Here is a 20,305-nt window from a genome sequence, read left to right as displayed (position 1 = left end):
AGCTTCGTGGAGGAGAAGCAATAAACGACACCTGTTTCAACTTCATAGCCATATGAGAAGATTGCAAGTTATGTAAACCTTTCTTTACACAACCTTCTTCTGGAAGATCCTTCATGTACTGCAATCCAGAAGAGTTTCTCTTGAAGACAGAGTTTTCCTTTTCCAAGGATCTGCACTGTTCACCGGCTAGAGTAAGGGATGCTTCTAGTTTCTATGTTTCTACACGAAGCCTGTTAAGCTCTGATGAATGCGTCTTGATCAAACTTTTCTCTCTAACTGAGTCTTCCTTAAAAATATTCTCAAGAACACTAATCTTTTCACGTTGTTGAGTAGTTTCTTGGAGAAGTTTTTCAATATTCTTAGAGAATGACTCAATGATGCTGTAGATTTCATGTTCTCGATCAAGAGACTTTTCAAATTCATCAATAAGATGATCATGATCCTAAAAATCAATGATCTCAGTAGAATTTTTTGAGATTCTGGTGAACTTCATTTCAGCTTTTGCCATAGTGCCCAATGTCTCATCAGAGAGAGATATGTCATCACAAGATGGGACAATCTTCTTACCTCAGGATTCGGAAGAATCATCTAAGGAGTAATCCTTTGAGGTATTCCCAAGACATTTGGCATAGTTAAAAGCTTTAAAAGACATCTTGGTATGCGTAAGCGTCAGAGATTCTGTCCTCAGACTCTGATTGCCACAAACACAGACTTGGAAGGTCTTTTAAGCGTGTTTGCCTGCTCTGATACCAATTGAAAAAGTGGGGATACAACAACCACACCCAATATTTCGCTTAGCAATCTGTATAGACAAACTCCAATATACTTTCCAGAGAATCAACTAGACAGTCAGACTCAATCTAGATGAAAAGTATATCAAAGAGTTTATATCTCAATCTCTCGATTTTATATATACTCAAGCAAATAAAAATCTGCGAGTCTTTATCAAATACTAGAGAGATAACTTGGATGGTACCAAAGATCAATATCCAAGTGTCAATCAATTTAAATCAACAACCAAAAGGTCGGATATTCTAATTGATTGAACAACGCATAACCTGTGATATTTCAATTATATAACAAAATATAATGCGGAAAAGAAATAACACAGACACCAGAATTTTGTTAACGAGGAAACCGCAAATGCAGAAAAACCCCGGGACCTAGTCTAGATTGAACACACACTGTATGAAGCCTCTACATACATTATCCTACTCCAAACTAACTTCGGTCTGGACTGTAGTTGAACCCCAATCAATCTCACACTGATCCAAGGTACAGTTATGCTCCTACGTCCCTGATCCCAGCAAAATGCTACGTACTTGATTCCCTTAGCTGATCTCACCCACAATTAAGAGTTGCTACGACCCAAAGTCGAAGACTTTAATAAACAAATTTGTATCACACAGAAAAGTCTACGGTAATAGATAAATCCGTCTCCCATGAATATACCTACGAGTTTTGTTCCGTATTTTGATAAATCAAGGTGAACAGGAACCAATTGATAAACCAGACTTATTTTCCCGAAGAACAACCTAGTATTATAAATTACCTCACAATAATCCTAATCGACGCAGTGAAAAAAGATATTGTGGAATCACAAATGATGAGACGAAGTGTTTGTGATTACGTTTCTATCTTGCCTATCGGAGATATAAATCTCGAGCCGATTATTACAATTGTACTCGTAACGATAGAAGATGCAAGATCAGATCACACAACTAGAAGAAAAGTAATATCGGTATGGATTCACAATCCCAATGAAGTCTTTAAGTCGTTAGCCTAGTTTTACAAGAAGAAACCAAAGGTTAAAGGAGAATCGATTCTAGATATGCAACTAGTATCACCCGTAAGGTGTGGGGATTAGGTTTCCAAGTTGCTAGAGTTCTCCTTTATATAGTCTTTCAAATCAGGATTTGCAATCAATGTTAGCTTGGTAACAAAGAATTCAATATTCACCGTTACATGAAAACCTGATTAGATTCAATCTAATATTTCTCAACCGTTGGATCGAAAACTTAGCTTGTTACACAATTTTGGGTTTATGTAGTCGTTCCCAAACATTAACATTTGTTGGTTCAACAATAGTTAACCAAATGGTTAGCCATATGATTACTTTCATATCCACCATATTCTTCTTCACCATAACTAGTTCAAATGACTCAAAATGAACTAGTTAGAGAGTTGTTCAATTGCTTAGATCTTATGTAACTGCACAAGACACAATCAAAGCAAAAACGGTTTGATTCACTCGAATTGGTTCATGAACTTTATAGCCACGGTTTGCAAAAGCATTCCTTAGTTTATATAAACATGAGTTCAAGAACAACCAATTTTAGATATAACCTGATCAAGTTCGCGGACTTAAGCTCACGGAAGGAGTTCACAAACTCCAGCAGAAATTCTCGGGTCGAGAACTTCCGCCATTTTGCGGACTTGGCTCACGCCACATTCCGTTTCTCTTGATCAACAAAATTCGCAAACTTTGGTTCAAGGAATAAGGACTTATACATATATGTGTTTCCACAACAATGCTTATATCCTACCAATGGTTATGTAATCTAAACTCTCATTTCAATCATTGAAACATTCTCATAGGACGTTATATATCCGTTATTCACAGACCATTTTTCGTCAGAGAAATTTCCAAAGTGATTGAAACATAACATGACATTCGTCACTAGGTAAAGATGAATTTGGATAAAGCGAAATCTTACCAACACATATTTCGAGAAATAGATAGGCGAGTTACACTCGGCTCGAAATAGCAAATGTGTATAATGAAAGTCTATATATCAAAACGACTTTTGTCTCAATATAATAGGAGATAGAGTAGATAGACTTTTAAGTGACAGATAAGTTCAAGTCTCCACATACCTTTTAGTCGATGAAGATACACCAGTTCCTTGAGTAGCCCTTTGACTTGTATGATGATTGCCATGGAGTCTTGATCTCAACTACATTTTCTATCCTAGTCCGAGACCTTTAGCTATATATGATAGAAATCAAGACTTATAGTTTTGATCACTAACATTAACAAACATGCTTGAGATAGTAACGCATGCGAGTTCGACCGAGCAATACTCTAAAAACTACACAATTGCAATCCCCACTTATAATCCCATCAACATTTCAGGATACCAGCAAAATGGTGACGAAAGTGAACACATTATACAAAGTCCTTATATATCGTCAGTACCAAATATCCACTAGCTAACAGCCTAACAATCAAAACTAGTGCTCTCCCTTGCAGTAAGACCTCATAGAGTTGCACCTAGTACGCCAAAAACATTAATATCCCGCTATTACTGTAGCTAATAGGTTAAATTCATTATAATCTATCTCTACAATTAAGTAATAGTAATCCTTCCTCAATACAATTTAAATTTCTACATACTATCCTGACAATACATAGTACTCCCCGAAACTTTGTTTGAAATTTAGTGTTAACATCAAAATACATAGGATTCAGTCATTACCTAACAATATGCACAAAGGCACTGTACTAAATCCCCTACTGCCAATAGTGCTACCATTAACGCCACTTCCAATATATCCTAAGAAACAAATAACGGTGGTGCTATTCACAGCACAAAAACACCACACTACTCACAGTTCAGGACATCTAAACCCCACATCTCTAAAATGGTGAACCTTTTTATCCAGCGGTGGGTCCTGGATGAAAGTCATGAACCAATACTCTTGCAACACCTAGCGTTTGAACTGTGAATAGAGCTATAAGTGGAGCTGTGAATAGCATTTCCGAACAAATAATTCTCTCAAGAAATCAATTTACTATTGACTATAAATCTGGCTAGTAACCTTATCACGAGTTTTAAATGACTAATCCAATGACTACCCATAAAGACGTGAAACATAGCCAAATATATCATAAAGCTTCAACTATATTTTAAACACAACACACAAATCACTAAGCATAAAACGAATTTACATATAATACCATTAGTTTGACTATTTAGCTATCATGCCATGTTCACCATCTCCTACATCCAATAGCTAAAAGCTCACTTCACAAACAACTAGCAAAACTAAAACGGTTTGATTAAGAATAAGAAAAACAATGAGATACGAAACTTAAGCATAAATTCAGTTCACAAGATATTTAGTTCCTACTCTTACATATCCGGGACTAAGAGATCTAGAAAACTTGCCTCAAACCAGTAGCACTCAAGTTTTCTCCACTTGCACACAAATGTTGCTTTCTCTGATCCTACCCTATAGGAAATAAAAACAAAGGAACAAATCTTATTAATAGCTGGAACTGGATTACGTACTCAATCGAACAGTTCAAACAGTTTAACCCTTACCTCTTCGAACTATTACTTGATAAATCATTTTTATTTTCTCTCGCAAATCTAATTAATGGTTTGATATCATGTTGCCTCCCCTTTTCCTTCTTGTTTTCTTAGGTTAAAAATTTTCTTTATAACACGATAAAGTCTTCGGGGGAAAGGCCAAAAACCTAAATTTTTCTTAACCACTTAGGGTATGGCTAAATAAATACTAAATCTCACTAAGGGCTCTACCGTCTCAAAGCCAAACCGTGTCTACACCCTATATTTTTGTAGTTTAAGGATTAATAAAAAGAGCTTTCCACCAAAATGACACAGTGTTGTGTGCAGGCATTATCAACTTTTCGAGAGCATTCCTTTGGCTCGAAAGGAATAACAAGACGTTTAACGGCAAAGCTCGGCAGTGGTCTTCTCTTATTTTTGATATCAAATTCAATCTTTCTATTGGGCTTCTTCGAAACCTGGTTTCGAGAGTATCCATCCTCAAGATGTTGTTGTTAATTGGGAGAACATTTTCTTTGAACCTCATTAGGGTTTTTTTTTTTCTTTCTGTTTGGGACTCTTGTATGTTGCTTGAGTTGTTTTTTTTAGGGTCTGTTTTTCTAGTTTGGGGCTTACAGTGTAAGTTGTTATCTGTTTGTGGGGGTGGGGGAGCTTTGTCTCTCTAACCTGCTCTTTGTACTTCTTTTTTCTCGTGGCAATATAATTCTTTTTACTGATCAAAAAAATAAAAATTTATCAACTTTTTGTTTTTGCAATATCATATGAAATGCGCGAGGTTTTTCGTTTAATCGTATCCTTTAAGAAATAATTATAAGGTGCTTTTACTGTTGATGAATACATCTAAGAGTGGACTCTTTTTCTGGTTGTGTCTATGTGGTGCCGGCAGATTTACTAACACCCTGACTATAAAAAAGAAAACTCTAAAGCTAGGACGACTACCATGACCAAAATTGCGACAATCAATCCAGATCATTAATCACTTCCTCTCTATCTCACTATCAATCCCAATGCTAGAATCATTCTCTTATCCATCATTTAGATTGTGTCACGTATTGTCCTAAATCCGGACCAGCCCCTGTCATCATAATTTTAGAGTTGGAGCCTGAACGAGGATAATACAACGATACTTTCTGAATTTCGAAAGTCAATGCCAAGCTCCTTGAAAGCAGATGACTGACCCTCCGCAGATCCGTAGCATTGACTTTCCTGAAAACTTAAAAAGTTGGTGCCACTCGCTTTCAGACTTTCAATTTGGTCATTAAGAGACTTGCTGTAGCTACCTCTGGGACTTTGAATGCTGTTGAGAACCCAAAAGCTAAACCTTTTCGGAAAATAAATGCTCACCAACACCAACTTTATTCATGCTTTTCAGTGTACATTATTGACTTGGACTAGTCAATAATGGGGTTCTTGAAATTTGTTTCTGGTGGCAGAGTATGTACTGTGTGCATGATTAATCCTTGAATTTTAAATCGTAAACAAAGTAAATTGATCCAATCTTATGCATTAAAATTACCACTTACTAAAAAAAGTTTATCCGGTATTCCTTTATGCGATTTGATTGTCCCTCGATGAACAGCAGCAAACTCCACTAGGATTTTTCATGATTGTTCGAAGTCGGGTACTAAGATTTTTTTTTTCTGCACTAACTGTAATGGATTATGGATTAATCATAAAGATTTGCACGTTACAAGATCATGAAAGCTTGATATATTTTTCTGCACTTAACTATTATGGATTTTGCGGGAAATCCTATTGATATCAGAGGACACCCAGGCCGCTCTGGAGCGTGGAGAGTAACAGGAAGAGCAGATTTAACTTTTGAATGGGTAAAGGATATGCAACACACCAATATAGAGATACAAGCTGAATATATGGAAATCCTGGTCCGTTTTAAGCTACTTTATCACAAAGGTGTCAAGGGAAGATTCAACCTGAGCTATCATGAAACTTTAGACAGTGAAGAAGAAGACAATGTCACCAGAATTAATCCAGTTGCTTTTGTTTTAACTAGTCTTAAAATTTTTAATAGACTTCAAAATCTAGATACTCTTAATATTGCGATGTATTGTAACAACAATGTTGGCAGGACTAGCCGCAGAAACAATGCCAACGATTTGCACCGGCCTTAGGTCTTGTTTGGCCTAAGTTTTTCTAGGCGGGTATTAAGATTAAGGGGTGCTAACTTGGTATGGAAAATTTGGCAAAATTTGGACACTCATTTAACCAGAAGTTTGTTAGAGCATCTCCAACAAAGGATGAGAGTCTCAGTAAGTCCTATAAAGTTGGAAGGGTGTTAAAATAAATATGAAGGTCTTATAGAAAATCTTATTTAGACCTTGGGAATGACCTCCATGTCATCTTTTTGACTATTTTTATAATTATGATTATTAACTAATTCTTTTTAAATCAATTAGGAAAAAAAGAAATCATTTTTATGTTTATCCAAAAACCAAATTCTAAAACTAACACCCCACATTATTGTAGATGGTTCATGAAAAAAACATTACTCTTTTTGCTACATGTATATAACCCCTCGAATAAGGATTTAAATAAAAACTCCACATAGAATTAGAAACACCCACCGTTGGAGATGCTATTTTCGTGGCACTTCAGTACGGTATGGAATGTATTCCTCCTACCAAGTTGAGCTTTTTTATAACAGTTGACAAGTAAGATTTGGGTTCTTTAGGAATTGAATACCCGAATATGAAGATAAGGTTTTTCAAGAAGAAAAAAATGGTTGCCCAATCTTTCACCATCTCTGCATTTTCTACATTCGTCGAATCAAATAAGCATCACAAGTTTGCAATTCACATGATCATGTGAACCTCATAAAGTACTAGAATTCACACCCACAAAAAAAACAAAACTCTTGACAAGTAAAAATTCTTGGACAACAATAAATATATTTGCAGAGATATAACCATATAATAAGAGAAACAAGACAAAATATACAGATAAGCAGAGTAAAGACCAAATCACTTCCATTTGGCTAGCTACAACCACCAACAGAAAAATCACAATCAAATCAAACCACATTTTGATTTTCATTTCATAACCAAAATAAAATTAAATTAAACGACTGGTGTAGCAGAATTAGAATTTGGAGTGCCGCTAGGTTCAACTTTCCTCGACTGGAAATGTTTGGGTAACGAATCATCGTCATCATGATAAACATATGCAAAACCACCATGTCTAGTGACATCCATTCCTTGCATTTCATCTTCAGATGAAATCCTCAATAGCTTCAACTTGTTTAGTATCAAAAACAATGGACCCATTGTTGCACTAACCCAGCCAGCAATAACCAAAATCTGAACGATATGTGCCGCTAACAATTTTCCGCCACCACCCATAAACAAACCATAAGGTCTACCAAGAACTCCGCCGTTATATATCTGAGCAACATACTCTTTCTTGGCAAATAAAGCTGTAAAAATTATACCCCAAGTACCACAACCACCGTGCAATTGAGCTGCTTCTAATGGATCATCGTACTTGAATTTCTCTGCCAGTTTATTACATCCAATCAACACCCCGGACGCAACAAATCCGCAGATAATAGCTGCCCACGGTTCGACGACAGAACAACCGGCGGTAATTGCAGCGAAACCACCCAACAAACCATTACAAACATCAGTAACATTCCAGTGCCCGACTAATAATCTTTTCCCGAACAAAGTCGTCAGCGCGGCTGTACAACCAGCTAAAGTAGTAGTAACAGCAGTTCTGCCAATAGCACTCCATTGCCCATAATAACTTCCACTTTCGCCATACGTCTTCAAGATGGTAACGAAAGAACCAGGGTTAAACCCGTACCATCCAAACCACAACAAGAAAGTACCCAAAACAACTAACGAAGCGCTATGACCTTTAAGGGCGACGGCCCTCCCTGTATGATCGAATCGGCAGATTCTGGGTCCTTCGATTAACGCACCCCATAAACCAGCAATACCTCCGACCATATGAACAACACCGGAACCAGCGAAATCGATAACTCCAGAACCGAACAACAAATTCCCATCAGTTCTGGACGGACTAGCCCAGCCATCCACAGACCAAAACCAATGGGAAACAACTGGGTACACGAAACCAGTGAGGAAAGCTGAGTAAATCAAATAGGCGACGAACTGAGTTCGTTCCGCAATCGAACCGCTGGTAATCCCAGCAGCAGCAATAGCAAAAGCCCATTGATAAAGAAAATACCCGTAATCAAAACCACCAGCAGCAGGAATCTCTTTAAGACCAAAAAAATGTTTCCCGATGAATCCATTAGAAGGTGTACCAAAAGCAAAAGCAAAACCGAAAAGATAATAAAACAAACCACCGGCAGCTGCATCTAAGACGTTTGTAAGCATTATGTTCATGGTGTTTTTAGCTCTTACCGAACCTGCACACAACATAGCAAATCCTAATTGCATAGCGAAGACTAAGTAGGCTGAGAATAATAGATATGTTGTGTCGATTGCGAATCCTACGTCTGTGAATTTGTTTGTTACTGTACCGAATGAACCACAGAGATATTCTGCTGCTGCTGTTGAGTTCGTTAGCCCACCTAATAGTGGTGCTAAATCTGTTGCTGAACATAACTCCATGGTTACTTCCTGTGAAGAGGTTGCAGAGAACAAGAAGAAAGGAGCAGAGACAGATTTTCTCTGAGAATTTTGGGTGAGGAAATTTCATTTCGATCTCCTTTTTTATAGGATAAATAATGTATTTGACTTTTTAGAGAATCTGGACTCGGGATGGATACGGAATCCTAAAAAATCTGGACTTGTGGCCGTTGGATGTTGGTTGTTTGTTATGGGATGATGTAATGGGAAATATAAAATTTTGATTTTGATACTGAATTCGGATCGGAGGTATTGGGTAATCCGAGATACTTTCTGCTTTTTCCGTCCAAATGAGTTAATGATCTCCGATAAAGGATGGATTTTTTTTTTTTTTTTCTTCTGAATGACATTTTATAAATGTATCTCGAATTGTTAAGTTCTATAAATTAGGTGAGACAAAATACTAAATATGAAGGTGTTAAAAAATGTCTTAGCTACATCTTTCAAACAATCCTACCTAATCTCAAGCCATCTTTTTGATTTAAAGAAATTAATATTTAATGCAAAATCATGTTAAAAGGAATTATTTTTTTGTACTTTTAGGATCTGATATATTATTTATCTAAATCCTTAGATTTCTAAATCAGTGTTGGAGATGGGTTTCTGGAATTAAAAAAAAAAAAACCCCTTATCTAGACGTATATATTGAAACTCCATCAAACAGAAGTCTAAAAATGAACTCCATGTAAAATATCTTTGACCTTCTATTGGAGATGCTACGAAGAATCAACCCTTGAAAACAAGGAAAAGTAGACTGTAAACACGTTTACGAAATTAAAAAATTCACCGTTTTGGCATACATGTGGAGGTATTTGGTAATCCGAGATATTTTCTGTTTTTTTCCGTAAAAGGAATTTATGAAAAATCCTTGGAAACAAGGAAAGTGTAAACACGTTTCGAAATTAAATATTGTAGTAAAAGTTACCGTTGGCACATTTTCGAAATCAAAAGTAGAGTAGGTAGTACTACTCCCGTGGGAAGAATCGTTGAGGATCTGGTAATTTGTCTTCCCGTCTCTAAAATTTCGAAAATTTTGTTGTTTCAGGAATCAATCCACGTTTTCGGAGTCAGAGTCGAGTAGTTCCAGATTCTGGAGGAGTGAATCGTGACGAATATAGCAGCTCACTATCAAAATTTAATATGGTAACCAATGCCAAATGACAGGCTGATAAATAATGCCTAAACGGGTGACGATCGATTGGGACCTTGCAAGGCGATCAACTCCTCCGGCTACAAGATTATGCTGACTAGGCATCTTCTTGCCTTACATATGAGGCCACTGATTACTTACATGCAAACGTACTGATCAAGGAGGATTCGGGAATCTAGTCATGAACATTGAAACGGAAGGACCACGTTATGGCATGAGTTTGATTGGTAACTATTTACCACTAGAATCAAACGACTCACACAAGCTTTCTAAGGCTGCAGTTTGGCCGCGTAGTTGAATACCTAAAAAATTATTAAAATTGGTTCCAGCTTGATTACTTCAATAACTTATTTACAAGTTCAGAAACAATAGTTGACAATTATGCCTAACTAGAACACCTGGCACGCGCTGTAATAGCTGTGGCATAGATAGTTAAATTTTCAATGCAACCTGGAATGGAAAATTCGGCAAATTCTCAAAACCTGTTTCCAGGGGAAAGCACAGTTTGAATCGACAATAAGATCACAAGCAAATTAATAGAAGTTTCTAAAAGAATGAAAGAAAAAAAAAACCCAAAAAATAGTTCTTAATATTTTCCTGTCCAGGATTATATTCTTTTAACTCCCATTTGAAAATATTGGCAAAACGAAGACAAACCATCAAAGTCAATAGAAGTTCTGTAATGAAGTTTCCTAGCTAATTGTTGACATAACATAGATAGTTCATTTTTCTACATATTTGACCAGTGGCTTAAGGAAAATGCATTTAAAAAAAAACACGATCTGAATCTGATTAACAGTTAAACAGTAGCCAGTGGCTTAAGGCAGAGGTTATCCGGTTATTAAAAGAAGAAAAGAAAACTAAGGAGGCCGCGGATCAACTTTGTGCTTATCGTTAGGCATTTCTTACCTATGAAAATGCATTTACACACAAAATTATACTGGGCAAAGTGATGACATAATCAAAGTTGTTCTTTGTAACTTCATATCTAAATCAATTAAGCAAGTGACACAGTTATCTATAAGCAAAATCATGCGCGCACTAACAATTGAGTATTACTGTATTACAGATGGTTCATACTCATAGATGAGGCTACTCGCACGCGTATTACATATGTGAATTGACAGAAGAACAATTAAAATATTAATGCCCATTTAAAAACAAACTACTTTCATGATAAACCATTTATATCTTTTTCCTAATCTTAATTTATTTCATATTCTAGCTAGGGTAAAGTAAGAAAGTGACTATTGGCCGCATAAACTCTTCTAAGGTCAGTTCACTTTCTAAAGAACATAGATATTCAACTTGCTAAACAATGGTCATCTGATAGAACAACAAATCATGACAATCAATCAATCTGTCTTCTTCCTTTTGTTTTGTCCAATTCAATTACATCAGCATATTATGGAGAGACAAAAATGCGAATCACTGAAGAAATCAGAAGAAGAAAAACCATACCTGATATTAAGATATTGGTCTCCTTTAATGGTGACAACAACTTTGAGAGCCTCCTGCAGTTGGATCTGAAATGAACTATATCATAATAATAGAATTAAAAAAATAAAGATTAGTACTCATCTAAAGCCTCAATGATTGAGAGCACATATCCAATAATATCAAACTGTTCTTCTCCATAAAAAACTGACAAACTACCGAGTCCATAAACGTCACTGATCAAAAGGTCAGAATAATCACTGAAATGTCAAATAGTATTCCTGCAAAAATAAATAATTCATGTTTACGCTATATATTTAGAATTTAGCATGTTCTGGTTATTGACAAAGCTTGAATTATTGGATATGCAAATCTCTTGGTACTTCAAAGAGGCAAATGTAATCAGCAGACTTCAGCATACCCAGTAATCAACAAACATCCACGTCCCATATACAACAATATTAATTACTCGAATACTTATGGAGCTAGCAGTGATTAAACCTGATCATAACTAAAACATATTTATGATATATTTCTTCTCATTGTAATGAAAATTTATTATGGTGGAGCCCATTTGCCGTCTTTGAACTTTTCATAGAAGCTGGAGCATTTAGACACAACATAGAAACTTCAGGCGGAAACAAAAAGGAAAGAGAAGTTAATAGAAGCGGGGAAAATGAAGATTTGTACTGAAGTTAACTGGCAGATGAATTTCTAGGAGAGAAAGCCCACCAGGGATTTCAGGAACGACAAAGTCCGGCTGCCTCAGAACATCATGAAGCGTTTTCTTTTTCTTTTCATTTACCCAGGAAATAAAAATAGTGAAGTTAGCTTTCTGCAAGTGACCTAGATTAGCTGCAAGTGCGAGAATATATTTTGCAAAAGTTTGCTATATGATGCGACAACGAACCCGGATATTGGAAACTATAGCACGTCCATAGATTACTTTGGCATCATGTTTCATGATAAACTTACTTTTAAGGGTAAGAGGACATAAATAAGTTCATGATCATCCTGATGGACCATAATGGACCAACAATAACCATCACCCAAACTAAGAAATATTTTTCGTACTTTATAATTATCACCCAGAGTCCATAGACATAAATTTCGCTTCTATAAACATAATGTAATAATTATGTGAAATATGTGAGAGGAATATTGGCTATCCGTCCTACATAGCTCAGTGGAACTTTCAACATAGAGGTGTAGCCGTCTAAGAATTCAACTTTATTTTCCTCCATTCCTCCTAGAAGAATGTTTAGGAAAAGTATGAATATGTCGTCTTCCCACAGACAGCAGACAAAAGACAAGATGTACAATACCTGCTGAAGCGCTATCAGTTAAACTCGCACTTGCATCTTTCTCGTCTTCAATGATGCTTTCGGCAAGAGAACGGCACTGCCTTCTAGAGATGCCGAAGATATTCCATCTTTGGTAAGGGAAATCCAAAATCAACCTGATGATTCAATGGTTAACAAACATTTGGAATGCAAAATGCCCATTGAAAATACATCCAACACATTCATGAAGTAATGGTGGATCTTAACTTTACACACTACACCAAAAGAAATGCATTCAGAATTGGCCTACCTCATGATACAAGTCAATAGCTTCACGGGTGTAAGCATGTTCTCTATCCCACAGTAACAATGGAGAACTTTCTGTAGACATAATTGAAGCTAAGGACATCATAAATTACTTAGATGCTACTAGCCTACTACTACCAATTATGACATTTAATTGCTTGAAAGGGGAAAAAAAGTACGCAGCTTAAGAAAGGATATCATATCATTCAAGGTGATACGAGAACGTGTTAATCTCACAGAATCTTCAATAAAACCACTAGACAACTTATGCGTCTTCAATAAAACCTTAATAATTTTACGACGACCTCATGGTCATTAATCTTATTAATTATGCTCGGTTCAACAACCAGTACTTTAATTAATATTTTGGTCACGCTGCCAATAATCCATCAGATGAGCAACACTTGCTCAGACGATCAAATATTCAACAATTCATCACATGAGCAACACTTTCTCAGATGATAAATATTTGCTCAAACCAAGGAATATTGGTTCAACAATCAATATTCAACGATCCATCAAGTCAATAGCTTCACGGGTGTAAGCATGTTCTCTATCCCACAGTAACAATGGAGAACTTTCTGTAGACATAATTGAAGCTAAGGACATCATAAATTACTTAGATGCTACTAGCCTACTACTACCAATTATGACATTTAATTGCTTGAAAGGGGAAAAAAAGTACGCAGCTTAAGAAAGGATATCATATCATTCAAGGTGATACGAGAACCTGTTAATCTCACAGAATCTTCAATAAAACCACTAGACAACTTATGCGTCTTCAATAAAACCACTAAACAACTTCTGCATAAAGCAAAAGAACGGACCAGTGAAGAATATCTTGTTTATCCAATGTTGGCTTCATATTCCATAAGTTCTTGATACGGACTTCCCAATCTTCAACCTTCTCTCATCAACTGCAGACACAATATTATGCAGAGTCGGTAGAGAAATGATATTAGACGTAATAATCTAGAAAACGATTACTTCTGAAAGTCTTCTTCTTTTTTTTTAGGTAAACCGAGGGGAATATATGGGTATTTTTGTAGGCAAACCTGATTATTTCTGAAACCACAAATGACACAGTATATTGAAGTTGGTTCTACGATTTCTCATCTAGCACTATAACAGTTCTGAATAGACTAACAAAGCGCAAAAAATCGTTCAATTCACACCTTTCCAGATCAACAGATGTGCCGAATTAACATTAGGGGCATTTCTGAATGATGGGGTATTTTTTTAGTTCACTCTTTCACAAGATGTCTTATTGTACCTACTGCCTAGAGTTGAACAACACAGAAACTGCGAAGGTTACAAATAATAGGAAAAGGTGCTGACCTTAGCGGCAGCAATCGCCTTGGAAACTTGAGCATTATGGTTTAATTTGCTTCTCCAACTTCATTGGTTCCTCTTTACTTGGAGAGTGTTCAAGCCCCTCTTCGAAAGAACTCTTTACAGAAGAACTCTAATGAAAAAGCAGATCGATAATGTGCCCGTCAAAAGTAAAATTCCTAAAATGTTTAATACAGGTACTATCTCTTTTAAGGAACAAAAAGAAATTCAGATCAGTTGGCAAATTTACAAAATATCAACTTATAATAACAACCTTAACATTTGTGAATTGTGGTAGACAGCATCTTAATCGAGTAGTAGATTCACAAAGACAATTGAGATATAATCTAAGTCATTAGGCGGTTAATTACTCAATCAATTCCGGCATCTGGGTAGTGCTCTTTGCCCCCCTTTTTGTTAATCAACATGCTCATTGCCCTTTATCATACATCAACTAACAAAATTAAAACACCTTAATGAGCAATCCTTTGGAATTAAGCAAGCAAGAGTTCCGTATATCTACCAACATATGTACATGGAGAGTTCAAATTAAAACCTAGTTCAGATACTATCCCAAGAACAACGAAACGAAAGATTATATTCGAGAAAAATCTATACTGAAGTCGCAGGGAATTCATAAATAAGGAGGAGCTATCAGCAAATAGAATTTAAACCCTATATTAACTTCTTAATGGGATATTTTAAAGTTGATGGCGTTAATTTTAATTTCTACTTTACACAGAAAGTTGATGGCGTTAATTTGACAGAGCGAGAGAGAGGATTAACCTTGAGTTCGTTCGAAGGCAGATATATGATTCTTTGATAGCAGCAACGGAATCTAGGTCGGTCTGGTCTGGTTTCTCGTTTTCTGCTCCATTAACAGATCGCCATGACTAACAGACACTCTCCCACTCTCTGTCTCACATACTGAAAGGGGGTAAATACGGGATACGATTTTTCAACAGCTGCACGCTCAAAAGGTGTAACTAGGCACGTCTATCTATGGGCGAGCATTTGTCGCACAATCCTCCGGTCCGACCCGGGCCATTGTATTAGTCTTTTTTTGTTGTGGAAATTGAATTATTGTCCCTCCTTTTGATGGGTCTTCACAAATATCTCTAATCTTTTTTATAAATATCCCTAGTGGCATTATTGAAATTTTCATTAGAATTCTTTTTCACCAAATTTTTTTATTTAACTTTTCGTTCTTATTTCATCTTCTTCCAATACAGCATCAGTCGAACTCCAACACCATTTTCATCTCTCCCACTGCCACCTCCATTTTTATAGCCGCTACCACAACCGGGAACGCCATCACCGCCGCCACCACCACAATTTCAAAGTGAAAGAGAGTAGATTTGAGGTAGAATAGATTTGAGATTTGAGATTGAAAATCAAACCAAACTCTCCACCACCATCTTCATCGTCTCTAGCTCTGCAACTACCACGAGCTTCGTCGTCGTTGACTGGTTCGCGATTCGATCCACAAGTATCAACATAAGATGAAACTTTCTTCTTCTATTAAAGATTAATTTTCAAAATCAAATTCAGAGATGGCGAGATCTGATTTTAGCATCATCAAAAACGATTGGGCAGATAAGTATATCATTATCCTTGTAAATCAATTCAAGCAAAAAATAAATTGATCGATTTTAGATCTGAACAATCTGGAAACGAAATTTTATTGTTTCGATTGATTGTGTTGATGATAAAATTGGCGATGGAGATAGTGGTGGTTCTGATTGTTTTTGGTGGTGGTGGTGGCGGTGACGGTGAAGATTAAGTGTGATTTTGTTGCCTTTGAGACGGTGGTGGTGCTTGTCTAGGTTTGGGAACTTTTCAGAGAGACATAACGGTGGTGAAGCTACAGGTGGGATCAATTGTTGCTGTTGATCCAATTTATGGGATCAACTACGGTTGTTGACCCAATTTTTTATGGATCAACTACGGTTGTTGATCCCTTTATGGGATGAACTCCTGTTGCAAAAGTTATTCTGTTATCGATGATTAATGGATATTCATTATTCTATTTGATTTTGGGTCACAGTTGGTGATGGGAACTGTTGGTGCTGTTTTAATGGGGGTTTGAATCTATATTCGAGATCGAGTTCAATATCTGTTTGTTTTGGTGATGTTTTTTGGGTTGGTGGTATTTTTTAATAAATATTGGTGGTTCTGGATGTTTGTGGTGATGTTGGTGATTGAGTTTGAGTGTGATTGTGGTGGAGATTGGGTATGATTTTGGTTGCATTTGTTGATGGTGTGGTGCAATGGTAGCATGACTGAAGCTACATGTAAATTGTTGTTTGTTTATATGTTTTTACGGGTCAACTATTGTTGTTGACCCAATTTTTTATGGGATCAACTATTGTTGTTGATCCATTTTATGGATCAACTCCTGTTGTTGACCCAATTTTTTATGGGATCAACTATTGTTGTTGATCCTTTCAACTCCTACTTTTGACAATATTTCCTTGGATTAGTTTAAGCATGCTTGTAGTTTAAATCATGCTTGTAGTTTAAAACATGCAAATTTCTTCAAATGTTGAAATTGTGGTGTGATGGTAGCATGACTGACTCCATGTCAGATGATGCGTGTTCGAATCACGCCAAGTTCACTCCATTTACATGGATCAACCGTCATTGTTGATCCCTTTTTTTTGGATCAACTACCATTGTTGATCCCCTAAATTAGATCAACTTCTACTGTTGGTTCTATTTTTATCTGGATCAACTATTATTGTTGATACAAAAATATCTGAACCAGTGGTGGCGGCGGCGACGGCTGTGGTGGTGGCGGCGGCAAACTAGTGATGGTGGCGGCGACGGACTACCGGTGGTGGAGGACTGGTGGTGGTTAAGGAGCGGTGGTGGAATATTAGTGGTGGTGGCGGTTGGTAGGTAGTGGTCGTTGAACGGTGGTGGTGGAATGGTAGTTGTATGTTGGTGGTGGCGGTGGCGGTGCTAATGGCGGTGGTGAAGTGGTAGAGGAAAAAATTTGTTTCATTTTGAAATAAAAAAATATATTATATGGGTGAGGGTATTAAGGTAATCTAATTTTTAATGGATGAGGTTATTAAAAAGTAGGGACATATTTATTGTTATATAAGGATATATTTATTGGGTGTCAAAAATAGGGACATATAAATAATGTACCCTCTGTTTTTTCTTTTGGAAACACCCATGGACCATTGTATAAGTCGTATGGGTCTTGGAAGAAACCTATAATTTTATTTCGATCGAAATAATAGATTATACTATTAACTAGCAAATTATTGTAATAAATTTACAATTTCATCTTTATCAGGAATATTGGGATAAATGTAGATTTTTGAATCCTCTTTTGTAATTGCGCGGACATATAATGAAGACCTTTTATCATTGTTTCTTTTGCAATGATGTATGCTGCTTTATTATATTTTCTATTAATATACTTTACCTGAGCTTGAGGTAAATATCCCAAAATAGTCTTGACTTCTTGCAATTTGTTTTTTTTGTTGTCCATGGACTCTATGTGTTTACCTTGTTCATATTGTCCGCCATGACTTTGCAATTAGTGATGAATGAGACGCTTGACAGAATGTTTTCATTTAACCATGTAATTGCCTTTAACAAATCTTTTGTTTCCACATGGAAAGTCGAAGACGTTCAATCTGACCCTGCTGATGTGTGCATGAACGTCTCATGATCCACTGCGTAAAGAATAAAAGCAAAACTCATAGAAAGATCTTCTTTCTTAAAAGAATCATCTAGAAAGATTATCCAATCTTTCTGAGGATTAATTCCCTTTTGACGTATTATAGGGGGATAGATTGTAGGTGTCTATTAATCTTGTCAATTAGCATTACCAGGTCTGGGTTTTTTTTTTTCGAAAACCACCAAACACTTACATTTCTAGATGAACCATAGGGTTGTGGTTATTTTCTCCACGAGTTGTGTCAAATCTGGATCTGATAGCCAACCTTTAACCCAAAAATAGTTGTGTCCGTATTACTCCTCGAGTTAATAAATTCTAAAGAAAAACCGAACCAAACAGCTTTGGCAAAAGGACAGTGTCTATAAAGGAATTGTTATGTTTCTTGTTCATGAGAATTACACGTCTGAGAATGAGGGTCGATACCTAAAAGAAGTTGGTAGGGCTTTTCCAATAGTTTCCATATTTCTTGTATTTTTCCAGACTTTTTTCCGAGGAAAATCCAATAAGTTATCATTATCTTGATCTTATTATATTAGGAGGTTGTAAATATTTTTAGCAGAGAAAATTCATGAATGATTGCTTCCATTTAATTTTATCTTCTTCTTGTCTCCTTGGGGTTATTGCTAGAATTTTTCCCTTAACCTCTGGATGGAAAAATTTGTTCAGTTTTTCCTGATCCAATGTATTTTATTTCGTTATAAGCTCTTATATCGTTTGTGGTGTCGGTTCTTAAAGATTGGTTTTTTTTTGAGACTGTGTCAAGATTAGGAATTCATCGGTCCTCTCAAATTTTTGCAGATGCTCCATTTTTAATTTGCCAGACAAAATTTTCCTTAATCAGCTCTAAACCTTTTTGGATACTTGTCCAAATCCACGATAAATTGGAAGTTCCGTAGGAATCCTAAGGGTAAGTATTTGGAAAATATAGCTTTCAATAGTTGAACCCATAATTAGTCTTGTTCAGTTATAAGTCTATTAGCCAGCTTAGATAGGAGCATTATATAAATTGGTGAGGGTATTTAATACCATTCCTCCTTCAGCATAGGTTTATAGGTACCGGTCCAAGCTTTGATGAACCCACCATGTCTATTTTTCCTTTAAAGAAACTTATTACAGTCGAACCTCGATAAACGAATGTTCGATAAATGAATAACCTCGCCAAATGAATAGTTTTCTTCAGTCCCTTTTTGGGCCAAGGTGATAAATGAATAACCTCGCTTAATGCATTAATGAATAATAGAAAATTGAATCCTTAAAGGCCGTGTAGAAATATAAACGAATAATCACTGAATTATGTATAAAAAAATATATAAAAATAAACCACAATACATAATCATAAATTTTTACATAAAAATATATGTAGGAATGAACTCAAAAAAATTTATCTGATTATCTTTTTCTTCCACCCAACCAAAATGCACCGTATCCTTAATTTTATGCAATGTTAGCACAATTTCTGGAAAATTTTGCTCGTGTTATAGAAATTAATTTTTCAAAGTGACCATCGCTTGAAAAACATCTCTAGATGACACATTTGGTACGACACTATTATCATCTGGTTCAGGATCATTCTCATTATTCATTACTGACTCAATAATTTCTTTGTCTGTTAGAGACTCCATAACTGCATCATTCTCGTTAGGATAGTTCAAAAGATGTTCGACGTCCATCACATTTATATAACGTGAATTAGAAATGACACCAGTTGATCCTTGAATTTATTCTTCTAATTGACCATTTTCTGGTATACTTGTACATTTTCTCCTATATAATTTAACTTCTTAATTAAGAAAATATTGTCTAAATGAATAAATATTCATTTATCGATAAATAAATAACTCCGTTAAACGAATATTTTTTTTTGATCCCGAGAACATTTATTTATCGAGGTTCGACTATATTGGATGCACAAATTGAACTTTGAGCGCACATAGGATTAAAGTATTTAAAATTAGGACACAATGAGTGATCATCCCATGTAAAGTAAAAAATACTTTATGATTAGTCTTATCACTATAGATTATCCTTACTTAATAACTCTGTATATTTTTAATCCCATGTTTAACTTAATAAGCCACGACCCAATACGTGTTAGCTTAAGAAAAAGTGTAAGTGGTAACAAATCAAACCTTCCGTAATCCATTCCTCACGTGGCCACTAAATTCTTA

General features: G+C 35.9%; 2 protein-coding genes across 16 annotated transcripts; both read right to left on the bottom strand.

Annotated features, from left to right (window-relative positions):
* Positions 1–7,199: 7,199 nt before the first annotated feature.
* Positions 7,200–9,008, bottom strand: LOC113282711 (ammonium transporter 1 member 1-like). The gene has a single exon (XM_026531769.1). It carries the CDS (start codon positions 8,912–8,914, stop codon positions 7,394–7,396), a length of 1,521 nt encoding a protein of 506 aa, XP_026387554.1. The 5' UTR covers positions 8,915–9,008; the 3' UTR covers positions 7,200–7,393.
* Positions 9,009–9,562: 554 nt separating this feature from the next.
* Positions 9,563–15,394, bottom strand: LOC113282710. Of its 15 annotated transcripts, none has more exons than XR_003327118.1 (7): positions 15,227–15,394; positions 14,447–14,573; positions 13,936–14,025; positions 13,113–13,183; positions 12,845–12,978; positions 11,544–12,768; positions 9,563–10,532 (listed from the first exon to the last, which is right to left on the bottom strand). XR_003327118.1 is itself a non-coding variant. In XM_026531765.1 (6 exons), exons 3-6 carry the CDS (start codon positions 13,971–13,973, stop codon positions 10,314–10,316), a joined length of 318 nt encoding a protein of 105 aa, XP_026387550.1. In that variant the 5' UTR covers positions 13,974–14,025; positions 14,447–14,573; positions 15,227–15,394; the 3' UTR covers positions 9,563–10,313. The 15 variants fall into 15 exon arrangements, 3 of the variants coding, with proteins under 3 accessions (XP_026387550.1, XP_026387552.1, XP_026387551.1); XR_003327121.1 differs by having other exon boundaries at positions 11,544–11,800; XR_003327124.1 differs by having other exon boundaries at positions 9,563–10,564; positions 11,544–11,618.
* Between the last annotated feature and the right edge of the window lie 4,911 nt (positions 15,395–20,305).

The sequence above is a fragment of the Papaver somniferum genome, chromosome 5 (genome assembly GCF_003573695.1).
Source record: "Papaver somniferum cultivar HN1 chromosome 5, ASM357369v1, whole genome shotgun sequence".
Taxonomy (NCBI): Eukaryota; Viridiplantae; Streptophyta; class Magnoliopsida; order Ranunculales; family Papaveraceae; genus Papaver; species Papaver somniferum.
Note: the sequence above shows the minus strand (reverse complement) of the source record. Positions and strands in the feature narration are given on the sequence as shown.

What these genes read in the sequence shown, in the direction of transcription:
- LOC113282711 (XM_026531769.1), bottom strand. Translation starts at nt 8,914, where the DNA reads ATGGAGTTATGTTCAGCAACAGATTTAGCACCACTATTAGGTGGGCTA.
- LOC113282710 (XM_026531765.1), bottom strand. Translation starts at nt 13,973, where the DNA reads ATGAAGCCAACATTGGATAAACAAGATATTCTTCACTG. An exon ending in AACTGATAGCGCTTCAGCAG is followed by an intron (nt 11,619 to 12,844) that starts GTATTGTACATC and finishes ATTATGATATAG; the next exon opens with TTCATTTCAGATCCAACTGC. An exon ending in GACCAATATCTTAATATCAG is followed by an intron (nt 10,385 to 11,543) that starts GTATGGTTTTTC and finishes ATAATTTTTTAG; the next exon opens with GTATTCAACTACGCGGCCAA.